At 43.0% G+C, this 13451-nt stretch overlaps 1 protein-coding gene across 2 annotated transcripts in view; it reads right to left on the bottom strand.

Moving 5' to 3' along the window:
- Window positions 1-1072: 1072 nt before the first annotated feature.
- slc29a4a (solute carrier family 29 member 4a) overlaps window positions 1073-13451 on the bottom strand; it is a 30956-nt gene continuing 18577 nt past the window's right edge. For both annotated transcript variants that reach the window (XM_049560984.1, XM_049560985.1), the window contains exons 8-11: window positions 7201-7321; window positions 6830-7017; window positions 5034-5274; window positions 1073-4628 (exon numbers count right to left, since the gene is read on the bottom strand). In XM_049560984.1, the coding sequence (XP_049416941.1) occupies window positions 4483-4628; window positions 5034-5274; window positions 6830-7017; window positions 7201-7321 (696 nt within the window). In that variant the 3' untranslated portion in view covers window positions 1073-4482. The remainder of the gene's footprint in view (window positions 4629-5033; window positions 5275-6829; window positions 7018-7200; window positions 7322-13451) is intronic.

Raw genomic sequence — 13451 nt, 5'->3', positions numbered from 1 at the left:
CAGACTTTTTATGGATCTGCTTAGCTTAGCATAAAACCTGTAAATATGGTGGGACAGCTCATCTGGCTCTGTCCAAAGGAAACAAAATCTGCATCCCAGTTTATCTAAAGCTCAAATTTGCCAACCACCAACAGGCCAGAACCTGTTTGGATGTTGGGCGCTGTTTCATCTGGCAACCTGTTTTGGTGCTGGCCTCCGATGCTTGGGCCCGCTTCTGTAATACCTAAGTCTAGGACAGACTTGGTCAAAGTAAACGGGAGCTGGCTCACATTTGGCACCATGGAGCCAGAATTGGATACCTGGCTCACTAATCACTAGTGTTAGACAATTGCCCATTTGCTAAAGGCAGCAAGAGTAAAATGTTGAATTGTCATTTTTGGATCTAAGTTAGGATTAAACAAACAAGATAAAACATTTTAATTTAAAGGTGCTAACAGGTGGATTTTATAACACACTAACTACATTTGGACAGAGCCAGGCTAACTGTTTCCTGTTTCCGGTCTTTATGCTAAGCTATGCTAACTCGCTGGAGCCTTATTCAACATACAGATATAAAGCCCTGTTTCTACTGAGCAGTGCGGTACACTTTTTTCCCCCCGTTTCCACTGTGAAAAGTTGTGGATGGTACCAACAGAAGCGTTCCTTAGCGTCCCCATGTTTGGTCCCCCCTCTGTTGGGGTACCTAGCACACAGATCTGATACTAAAAGGTGGAGCTGTGAACACTGCAGTCTGATTGGTCAGTAGAGGACGGTCACTCTGCTCAGGGCTGAGTTGTGTCTGGTTTTGAGGCTCATGTAACCACTGTTCATACTGTGGAGAGTTTTATTAGTAAACTGTATATTTGACTCTCCACAATAAAGTTATTAAGTGTATTTCCCGAAATGTCAAACTTTTCCTTTAAATCAGCCTGAAGGGTTAAACAAATACAGGTTTAACATGCAGCACTTTGGGACCTTCCTTCTCTCAAATGTCCTGAAGGTTTCTACCAGAGAGAGAGAGACAGAGCAGGAAAGAGACATTTCATGTCCTTTAATGACACATCTGACCAAAAATAACTAAAAACACCTTCAAACCCGGCAGCTCGCTGAGAGGAGAGAGGCCCGCGGCGATGTGGCGCCGTCAGCACACTGGGACATACATACAGTAATGAGGTTAGCTCCCAAATGGCACCCTACCATTCTTCAAACGGCGCTGACATTAGGCTCCATTCAAGCCGTCACCTACATAATGTAGTGCACTTCACGGCTTTCTACACTGAAGCCTGTTTTCTTCATAATGTATAAAGTCTGAACTCTGCAGAGCCAGGAGATCCTCTGATCGCTGAAAAATTAATCATGTCCAACAGGAAACGTGAGGAGGCAGAAAGAATAAAGGAAACAGGTGCTGCTGAGTAAAGCTACCAAAAATATTTCACATGAATAAAATAACTCTCCTCACTCCCGTCAGTGCATTTCACTCTATATATTTCCAGCTCTCATCCTGTTTATTACATTCAGTCTTTTCTCAGCTGCTGCTGATCAGAAACAGGCAGACTTTTTGGCACGTGTTCATTTCCCCATAATATCCCACATCATTACATGGATGTTACACACAGACACCATTCAGAGGGACGCAAACAATTCTTTAAAAATCACAGCTGCAAGTCACAGCTATCATCACTACCTCACTCATACAGACATTTTGTTCTCTTTCCATCCATCAGAGGGTGCAAGACGTGATGTGAGACTCACTGAACAACTCAGATCAGCTTATTCTTGTCTTCTTTTAGCATTAAATAAAAAGAACAGAGAACACCGCCTGCTAATGCACAATGTACTCCTACCTCCAAGGTTAAACAAGGCTGACAGGAGTAATGTTACTCATTACTTAAATAAATACAAGTCTAATTCAGATTTAATAAACTGGCTGAGTGGAGACAAACCAGATGCAAACATCTTGAGGGAATCCGATCAAGATAAAGTCCAGGTTGATGCTGCTACTGTTTATAAAAAGGATGTTTTTTTAAGAATTCAATAACCTAAAGAAAGTCAAATTTTGATGCACGTTTATCATTAATTGAAAACTATAATTGCTTTTAAGGCACAGTAACATAAATAACATTTTTTTTTTTCAAGTTCTAAATCTGTGTTGCAGTGTTTAAAGTTAAGTTTTCAATTATTCTAAGCTAAATACATGTTAGAAAATATTGAATTCCCTCTCTTTTCTTTTCCTGTAAGACATTAGAACAAGTTCAGTGACTCTTGAACCCAAGTTCATGTACTTAAACTTGTCCAGTCATGATGTGATTTGGGGTGACTGCATTCCAGCCTGCAAAAACGGTTTGCTTCTCTTTAAAACCATCTCATAAATCCACATATTTTATTATACTCACAAATGCGTCACATTACAGGAGCTAAACACACTCTTACTTCTGTTTCACTGTGAATTTAATGGGGCTCCTCTTATGTTGCTCCTGTTGTAGTTTTTAAATGTTTCAGTCAGTAGAGCTTTGGTTCTCTGCCCGAACCTGACCGGGCTCTGACGTTAAGTATCCGTCACTCTAGTTTTTGTGGTGTGTCCAATGCAGTTAGCACTAGTCGGCCTTGTTGGCTGCCGCTGATTTAGCATGTTCAATTCATTCAGACCAAAGATTTGCGACGAGACGAGTTGAAACAGGCAGCTACTTGCAATGCGCCGTTCTGCAACGTTCTAAAAACCTGCCGGTTCACACCAATGCAACTAGATGAGACGGCACATCATCTCTATGCAACAACTCTCTGTACTTCTGTTCCGATTTGCAGCTTTTCAGGTTTATTTTGTGGCTGAATATAATTTGTAGCTTCGTAAAATATGAATGAGGATAGTGATAGTGAGATACTGGCTACAGCTGCATTCGTAGTAGTGATGAAACGGAGAAACACAGAAACAAAACGAGCATCGGATGGACTGTATACATAATAAATATGCCACAATAATATAAGTAACCAGTGCACCGACTCATCGTCCGACACTGGCACACGTGAGGACGGAAACAGAGGGCTAAGCAGGGACGAAGCACCTGCAGCAGCAAGCAAATACACCGTCTGGTCTTTTGACTTGACCAGCTGACTTCACTACAAGCTGATTGGTTTTAAAAAAAAAAGGCGACGCGCCTTACGTTCTAAACCAGCCCCCGGCGATTTGATCAGCTGAGTTGCAGGTGACACCATCAGCCTGCTTGAGTCGAGCTCAGACAGCCAGTTCACACCGCTGCAACTTTTCTCTGCAACATTCTAAAAACGGTTTCGTCTCGTCGCGAATCTTTGGTCTGAGCTGAGCTTAAGGTTGTGTTGTTAACGTGCTAACTGGCTAACTAGCTTCTTGAATCCGTCTTGTCAGTCTTCTGGTTTCCCTTTTTGAATAACGAATACAGACTACAGTCACTTCCTCTCACAAAGGCGCAGAACATATTTGCTAGTTGGCCGTTGGCTTTGTCTTTTCGGTGTGTTCAGACAAACTTTTTGGCTGAGTCACAGGCAATGTAATAGTCGCCACTAGTTCTTTGATGTTGGTTGTATGTCTGGGCCGTTATCATCTGTGTAATGTCATGAATAATGTTTGGGATGTGTTGCCATTAATCCATGATAAATAATGAAAATGTTTAGGGTTAGATTACAAGGCGCGTGTCGGAGATCGTGTTACCGCGCTGAAAAGACTACTTGGCTTTGGCTTGTAATAAGTGTTTTAATTTGGGTTTTCAATCGAGCTCAGGCCCAAAACTGCTGCTGTGTTTCGAGCTCTGGTTAGACTTGGACAGATAGTATGTGTGTACATGTAGGGTTGAGCCTGATTTTTCAGGCCTGATCAGAGCTCTAGCAGTCAGAGGCTGTCGGAGATTATAATAAAGAAATAGCTGAAACATATGGTCAAGAAAAATCCACGCTGACATCATCTCTCCACTCTGAATATCAACATTGTGAAATGTAACATGTATGTGACCTGTGACATGAGGTATCCTCGAAATCTGTGAGCCGTTCGTTCCCTGCAGCGAAAAACCACTTGACTTTACACTGTACAAATGTCAGGCGGTCTGTTCGCACACACATGCAGACAATAATTTCACTGTGAGACACTCAAAGGGCTTCTGTTGGCCCTCTGACAGATGCACAGCTGCTGTTCTCCACCTCCAGGGAAAAGTTCATCACAGCGGAGCCGTGACATTTGAAGGTCAGTGAACCACCAGGCTGAAGAGAGAGTGTAGAAATCTGCTACGTTTTTACTGTTTTACATAATTTCCTCCATTTTTTTCCCCAGATGAGTCAAATCAAAGCGAAGGAGAATCAGTCTCTCGGAGTATAAACCTTTAAAGAGTTCTTTACAGATGTCTTTCTGCAGCTGGACTTGAGTCCATCAGTCTCTGCTGCCTCTCCTGGCCGGGATCTTGTGTGTTTAAATGCCTGCAGGTGTGTGTACATGTATGTGTGTTTACATGTGTGTGTGTGTGTTTTATTGTGTGTGGACATTCAGAACCCTGTAGCGTTGGCAGGTGTGTGTATATTGACTGGGGAGAGGTGGGTTCCTGATGCATGAGCGGTGAAGCTGTAAGCTGCGTACGCCACAGCAGAGCCCACCATCAGGCCTGTCATATAGGAGACTGTCATGGTGTTCCCTGGAGAGACACAGAGAGCAGAGAGTGTAAAACTGATTCAGAGAACAGAGGACAGAGAACAGACAACAGGCTCATCCAGAGCTGATAGTATTTCTAAATAAAAGATACTTCAGGGACAGTGACATGTGAGCATAGGCTGTTGATAGATGTGGATGTAGCCTCCGGGTTTAAAGGGTGAAGCCAATGTGAAGTGCCTGCATTCTTTCTAATGGCCAGCAGGGAGCGACTCCACTGGTTGCAAAAATAAATCTGATTGTGTAGAAGTCAATGAGATAATGACCCTACTCCTGACTAAAATTAGACTGCAAGAACATAATCTAAATGTTTCTTAAAGCCCCTACACCAACCTTAATAAGCAGTCTTTCTCGTCACATAGTTATTTATATACTGAGGTGAATAACTCACCTGCCAGCTCCCTCTGCTCGGGCGGCACTTTGCCCGCAGCCTGGATCATCGGCACAGACCCGAAGTAGCCGTTGGTGACTCCCATGAGGAGGGAGAAGAGACAGGGCCAGGCGGGATGAGATAGGGTTGGCGCGTCGGCCGGGTACACACACATGACGAACAGAGGGATGAAGACCACCCTCAGACAGGAGAAGAAGAGCAGGCGGCCTCCGGACCAATCGTACGGCAGCGCTGCCAGGATCTGAGAAGAGAGCAGGGGTGTGTTTCAGTAATGCTGGGGGTGAAATTTTCTTCTGCTTTGTGGCAGAAATTTTGCAAAACCAGCACAAGTCTTAAAGTTAAAAGTGAAAGTTGAATAGTTCTGGAAGTTATGGCGTACGAGCTGCTCATGGCACTTGCTAGAGAGCACAATAAAGAAGTAGAAATTTTCCCCTCTCTATTCTTTGCTCTATTTTATCAAGACTTTTTTATTTTTACCTCTAAGCTACCTTAATTTCCCTTTCCCATTTTCTTTTTAATTTGTCATCTCCCTCCTTATCCTTTTTCTTTTTACCCTCGTTTGAACAAACTGCTAAATTTGCAGCGCAGACAAAGTCAAAGCGAACAATTAGAACATTTTTTCACTCAACTTTTTTCCCTTTCCAAGTCAAAATTATGACTTAAGGACACCAGATAAGCTTTTATTTCTGAATGTTCAGATGAAGCCTTTGAGCGAAGTGCTATTATTCAAAAATAAACCAGACTTTCTTCCATCCTTACTCTCAGGTTTAATAAATGGAGCGACTGCTTTCAATGATTTCACAAGGTCATCTCCAGTGTTACGGTGTGACTTTGTCTCTTTCCTGTTTCCGTATGATGTACAATTAAATCCCAGAATCTCAGGAGGTGTGAAATGATAGAGATCGCCAAGAGCTACATGGATTTAGAACATAAAAGATGAGGTAACAGTAACAAATTATTTTATTTACATGCATCTCTCTGTTGGTGATCATTAATTTTATCCAGTGAAAGACTTTATAAAGTCAGTTTCAACATGAGCACGATGGTGATTTTTAATAATAATGATGACTGGGGTTGACCTCCAGCTCACCTGGTAGAGTGTGCGTCCCACAATAGGCTAACTCCTCTGCAGCAACCTGGGTTTCATTCCAACCTGCGGGCCTTTGCTGCATGCCCTCAACATTAATGTCTCTTTCCAGAAATCCATGACTTGGTTACTCAAGATAATCACGTTTCATGTAGGAACTATTTTCTCTCTACCGAAGTACACCTGCCAACCAGATCACTGCACAAAAGGAAGCGGCATCTACTCATGGAGGAGAGGCTTGTGACAGAGATGTAAAGACTAAGGTCCTGATCAGACAATGTGCATTTTACAACCTGAAAAAAAGGAAGTGCGGCTCATGGCCTTTTTTTGTTGAAGCCTACCCTGATCAGACAGAGCGCTTTTTGCAACCAGTTGTCTTTTTGTTTTGAATTATTCACGTCCTAAGCTTAACCGCCATTTTACTGCGAAGCAAACTCGCAGATACCTTAAAATCTGCATTAGAAATGGACAGAGGGCGCCTGTTCTAGCTCTGAGGGTAAGAGTCTGTTTTCAGATATAACATTGGTCACAGGGAGACGGGTGTTTTCAGTTATTATAGCTGAAGTTTTATTAGGTCGAAGTTTGTCGGAACTATGCTGAAAATGATGTTAAGTCACTTCACTCCATGTGCTATTAAAGATGATAAAGGTGTAACTTGCCGTGCCCTGACAGCTGCAACAAATAACAGTCTGTACAATGTGTTCCTCACCTTGCCAACAAAGTCGGACATGTTGAAGGTGGCCATGATGAGGATGGGGAGCCACTCTCCTAACATGGGGTTTCGTATCTCTGACTCCAGTCCGGGGAAGAGACACAGAGTGATGCTGTAGGTTACTGCTATAGACAGCATGTAGGCCCAGATCACACGGGACACCACGTAGCGATGCAAGATCATGTCTGGTTAGAGAACACACACACATACACACACAGTAAAATTTAAAACCCAAAGCTCTCACTTGAGCAGGTTAATTCGCTGAGAACACTCCTGAATCACCAGGGGATGCATTTAAATTTCAAATCCGTCTGTTGGAGTCAGAGGGTAATTGAGCAGTGAGAACACAGGATTAAAATGGAGAGTACCGCGGACACCAGGCCAGCTCCTCCTTATCTTGGCTTTCGGGGCGTCGAATCGCACATAGGTCCCACCCTCAAAGTCCTCAATGCCATCCTCTGTAGTGGCTGGTGCTGTCCCACCATTTCCCTGAAGAAAGAAAGACACAGACACATACTTTGAATTTGCTAAAAGGAAACCTGTGTATTTTTCAGCTGGACCTTATTCTCCCATGTCTTTCTATCTAAATGATTAATGGAGACGACACTTTTTTAAATTAGTCCAGAGCTGCCAAACAGGCTGCAGTGTAACCACTCAGGGCATGTTTGCACCATCATGTACGTCCACTAAAAGTGTTTGTTTTTGCCACTAACAGCCTCAGATTATTATCCTAAGTGTCAGACAACATTTTGAAAGGATCCCTACAGAGAATGTCCTTTTTGTCAAAGAGTAAGATCCTTTTTGTTTAACAAGAAAACAACCAGAAACAAATCTCTATCACGAAACCCACCAGACTCTATTTAAATAAACAGTTATTTTAGCAGCATTCTAAGTCAACAGAAACAAATTAAAACTCACAAAAAGCATCTTGTTTCAGCTAACCACTGTTCCAACAATCACCAACTCTGGTTTAGTTAAAATAAACCCTAAATTCATCCAGTTAGATGTGAAAACATGCTGCCTCTATACATGCTAAAATTACTGTTTTTTTAAATGGAGTCTGGTAGGTTTGGTGATGGCAATTTAAGGGCTGTTTCTGGTTTAACAAAAAGGATCTTACGTTATAACAAAAAGGTTTATCTCTGTAGGGATCCTTCCATAATGTTGTCAGACACTTAGAATAATAATTTGAGCCTGTCAGTGGCAAAAACAAGCACTTTTAGAGGACATACATTGACAGTGTGAAGAGGGAATGAGTGGTTGCAGCCTCTTTTGCGACTGTCTCCCTCAGTACTGGACCAATTTCAAAGACTGTCTCCATTAGTGACTTTTTTACCCTTTTTTGACAGTCACTGGCTTGGCTTGGCTTGGCTTGGCTTGGCCTGGAGTGGTTAGTGCCGTCAGCCCAGCACTGCAGGGATTTGCATTTCCATTACAACAGCGCTACCCACTTGAAGGTGTGTCCTTAACTGGTGACGGCTTGTCTTGGCTGATGACGTCTAAAAACAGTGAGCAAATCGACGGCACATGTTTTTCAATGACACAGCAGGCTACCCGCTTGAGGGCGGGCGGCCTGACTTTTGGATCTACTCCTGAGTAAGTCCATCTCTGGCTTGGCTTGGTGTGGCCAAGAGTGACAATGGAAAAAGGGTATAAGACAAAAACATGGGAAAATAGGGTCCAGGTTGAAAAACACCAAAGTTTCTCCTCATAAAACAAACACATGACAGACAGGAAATTCATCACTGACATTACATGAGCCTTTCACTTTTAAATCTGAATGTTTCAAATCATAAAAAACATATGACCTATCAGAAACGTCATCATTTTGTTTCTCATTTCCTGAGACCAATTTCAAGGCCTTCTGAAGGACGTTAACAGTTCATTAAGAAAACACTAGAGGTAGCCATCACACAGTAAATAAACATATTCTCTTGCAGTGATGTTGAACTTTAGCTGCTCAGCTTTTTTCATTAAGAATGGCTTCCCGGCTGCATGACATCAGCGCTTCATGGCAGTGGCTATTAAAGACGATCACTGTGAGTGGCTGCTGGTTGATGTAATGATGTTGGAGAGGCTGCAGACTGGACTGCAAATAAGCCCCCGAGCCACACACACACACACACACACACACACACACACACACACACACAATCTTGTGCTTACATCTTTGTGAGGACCCTCATCGACATAATGCATTCCCTCGACCTTTACCCCAACCTTAACCATCACAAGTGAATGCCTAACCTTACCCTTACCCCATCCTAAGCCTATCTAAACCTGGGCCTTAAAACCTGGTCTTATCCCTTGAAGAAGCAAGGACCCGCCGAAATGTCCTCACTTTCCAAAAATGTCCTCACTTTCCAAAAATGTCCTCACTCTGAAAAAACGTTTTTATGGTCCTCACTCTGTAGCAAGTACATGTTCGCACATAATCAAGTCTACAAACATAAATGTCATCCTTCATACTTCATTGGAACACACAGGCGCATCCTTCTGCTTTTGCACGCACGTATACACACACACACACACACACACACAGACACAGGCACACACACACCGATCCATTAGTTGATTAGAGGGACTTGCGGGCCAGAAGGCACCACTCTTCTTGATTATCCCTTCATATAGAACGCTCCGTTTCCCCCGGCAACCAGAACAAAGAGCTGCCTGAATCAGCCCCCAGACGCAGAGCATGACACACACACACTACACCAGCACACACACACATTACTGTCAAACGCAGGGGGGGCGTCCCTCACACACTTGTCTTGAGTGTAATGGCGTACAAACACAAACACGCACACATGAAAAGATGACAGCCCGAGGTGATGTGTCTTCCTTTGAAGGCTCTGAACACACACTTGCTGTGTGACGAGGAATATTAGCTCCATGTCTTCAGGCTACAAAGTGGTGCTGCGAGCGTGAATACAGAGTGGATTTACCTCCTTGTCTGTCACGTCTTTGTCTCGCTGTCATGACTGGTCTCCTGCTCTCTGCCCTCTCTTTTTGTTTTTCACATGTTTTCCCCCCTCTGTCTCTCCTCCGTGCTTCAGCAGTTTTCTCCACACCACCCTCCCCCAAAAAACGGCCTTACAGTTTTTCTGTACAAGCAGCTTATTGTGGCCCATATTTACGTTTATTGTTAGGTGATGACCCTCTAGTGACCGTAGTAATTATGACGGGAGCAAAGGAGGAAGCCCTAGTATAGACTGTAGCATCCTAGTAGAAACCCACTGCGTCATGTACATGAAATGAAAGAGTGCTCAGCAAACTCTGCCTGGGTTAGTTTTCAGCCACCTTAAACAAGGCCTGCCTAAAAGGATCAATATTAGTTCAAGTTCACTATATTTAGAATATATTACCACATTACCTTGCTGTCAGACGGCCCCTTCTGACAAGGAACTAAAGCTGTTATCTCAAAGCCACCAGACTCCATTGACAAAAACAGTGATTTTACTTCGCAGAACACAGGAGTCTCTGGTCTACCACTGCCTCCAGGACTTGTAAGATAAAGCGATGCAAATACTCCAAATATACCATACACTTAAAGGGCCAGTGTGTAAAATGGGTTGAAAACAGTGACATCAGTGGTCAAATTCTAGATTGCAGGGCTCACTCGCTCACCCCTCCCGTCGGGTAAATGACGGCGGCCTCGTAGGGACAAAAAGCCTTGCGCAGACACGAATTTTTCAGGAGTAGGTCTATCTAGTGACGAGGTGAATATTTATTTAGAAATCTAAACCATGTTACGATATTGTAATGAATCCCTCATGAGCAGGAGACCAGAGCAGCGTTTGGGAAAAAGGCCTGTTTATTTGAGCACTCCAGAAACTCCGGTAACACTCCAGGGGGTAAAAGACTCCGTCCCAAACTCTGACTCTTCTGGCGTAACACACACACTTCATACACACATACTCGTTTACAATACCTAGCGGGTACCCCCTCCCCTCTCTGCTCCACCAATCTCCAGCCCGCACACTGACTGACAGCGTAGCCTGTAAACAGAGCTCAGCTGTTTATTTAGCCTAGCAATATCTCCGGACTATAGTAGCTGCAATGGACGACTTTGAACACGATTTTGAAGAGTTTCTTGTAGCGGACACAGACCCAGAGCCATACCTGTTTGAGCCAGAGCATACAGATAAGGAACTTGGATGCTGAGCGGGCGAGAAGAGAGGCTGAATCCTCCGCTCCCATTTTGCTGCACAGAATGGGATTCGGTGCTACTGCTACCATCGCTGGGGAGATATGTCATCAGGAGGAAAAGCGCCGCAGAGAGTGCATCACAAGGAGTGAAGTTGCTTCTTCTTTTCCTCACAGATGACGGTTTGGGTTCATTCTCTCCTGTTGCGTGTTAAGTGTGGTCCATTCGCAAACTTTATAACTAAAAAAACTTCCACTACTCTCTATCGACGAACTACTAACACTCTCTGCTGTTTCCTCCTCCTTCTTCCTTCCTTCCGCTGTCTTTGTTGGTTTATTTATACACGCGAAACGCATTCTCTGGCTGGCTGGATTGTCCGCTAGGGCTGCCTTACATACATGGCGGCGCAAGATGGCGACCTCTCTCTTGACCTCTATATATATCTATATATATATATATATATATATCTATATATATATATATATAGATATATATATATATAAAAAGCATAATTATAAGGCTACGAATACCAAACGAATTTTATTTTATAGCAGTTATACACTCATATAAACATATTAATGGGTAGAATATTCAGATTCAGATTCAGATTGACAATAAACCATGCCAAATATTACACACTGGCCCTTTAAACTGATACTGATTATTTCAGGTGGCTAAAATTCATTGTGCTGAGGCCCTGTTTGCAGCAGTTCATTGTTTAGCTTCTGTGCTGGTAGATTTGATTTATTAAAGATGCTAGCAAAGCAATAAAGTACATAAAATAAGCACAGCAGAAACGTCAGATTGGTCGGACCACAATGTTTAACTATATACCTAAATTAGGGCTGTCAATTAAATTAGTTACATGCTCTGTGATTAATTCATCTAAATTAATTGCATACATAATTTCTGCTGTGAAAATATTTAGATAATTTCAATTCAAATGAATTTTGGCAGATGTGTCGTAATAAAGCTGCTGGATTTTGGACACAGTTGTCCCCCTGTCCTCTATCACCGAAACTGGTCTGCAATCCATTTTGCAAGGGAGTGAGTAAGTCGGTCACAGGTCGACTTACTCAGTTTGCACCTGAACGCCTTGAGTTTGGCTTGACGAGGCTGGCTGCTAGTGCTGTCATCAGAGGGAGCAACTGCTGAGTCAACTGCGACACCTCGTGGTTAATTTGGTATACATGTCCTGTACTTAATATTAAACCAGTTTGAAAATTTTACAAAATTTTTACACTGCAACTGCAACTGTTTGACAACATTAACCACTATTAGTATTACCACCATTAGTTAGCAGCTTGAATACTGTCAAACAGTCATATATGTTGGGCTGCCTCCAACTAAGAATATTACTAGTCGACCAATAGTCGTCATTTAGGGCCATTAGTCGACTAGTCACCCACATGTTTACGATATTAATGTAATGATTAAATGATATATTTTGGTGGTTTGAGTTGAAGGTGTGAGAAAGAATAGTATCAGTAACATTGTTAACACTGTGCTACATTACAGAGAAATACAAAACCGTACTAATGAACCTTCATTAATATAGGCCTATATTTTATCTCCAAGTGCACGTCACACACTGAGCGAGCCGCCTGTTAATGACGCTGTGGGCTAATGGGCATGTAGCTACTTCCATGTTTCAGATGATACGTCATGTTTGTAGTCGACCAATGAAGATGAGTTTACATATCACCTTGGGTTCGTCCTTCACCTTCTCAAAATGATCCCACACTTTGGATTTCCTGCCCGACATGTTATTAACTAGCCTGTGGAATAACCGCAGGTACCAGCCCTGGAAATTAACCTGACTCCTGTCTGACTGCTGAGCGTGGACACTTCCTGTGTCTGCCCTTTCAAATTAAATTCACACATGGTCCAGTCATATAGGTTTGGATTTATTTTGACAAGGCGCACTGCGACTAAGTGACCAATGAAATCTTGCTGACTAATGGCATGTGGTCAACTATCAGGGGGCAGCCCTACATATATGTCACTGGAAAACGACCTGTTCTGTCATTTAGGTATGAGGACGTGTTGGTTTTCTCCCAGCCTTTTTTCCTGTGTCGTGACTCATTTTCGCTCTATCCACAGGAGGCCTCGACTTCTCCCTTTCTCTCTAAAACTCCATCTGTCTTCATCTTTTTTTTTCCTGCATCACCCCGCACCACTCTCATCCCTAATAACCCCTCCCAAAATCCCTTTCTCTTTCTCTCTCAACATTTCCCTTTCTGACTGGCAGCCAAAAACCAGCACGCAGCTTAAATAAATGATACTGCATTTTTAAAACCTACACAGCCCTCGATCCCTGCGTGCAAGATACACTCACTCCTCGCAGAAATCAACAAGGAAATGGGGGTTGCATGAGACCACAGTTTAGAGGGCTGACATTTCCTCCCTGTCTTGGTTTAGGAACAGTTTGTCGTTGCAACATTTATGAAGGATTAAAGGAATGAAACATGT

This window comes from Epinephelus fuscoguttatus, linkage group LG19, assembly GCF_011397635.1.
Source record: "Epinephelus fuscoguttatus linkage group LG19, E.fuscoguttatus.final_Chr_v1".
Classification (NCBI taxonomy): domain Eukaryota; kingdom Metazoa; phylum Chordata; class Actinopteri; order Perciformes; family Serranidae; genus Epinephelus; species Epinephelus fuscoguttatus.
The sequence above is the reverse complement of the archived record's forward strand: the minus strand, read 5'-3'. Positions and strand labels throughout refer to the sequence as shown.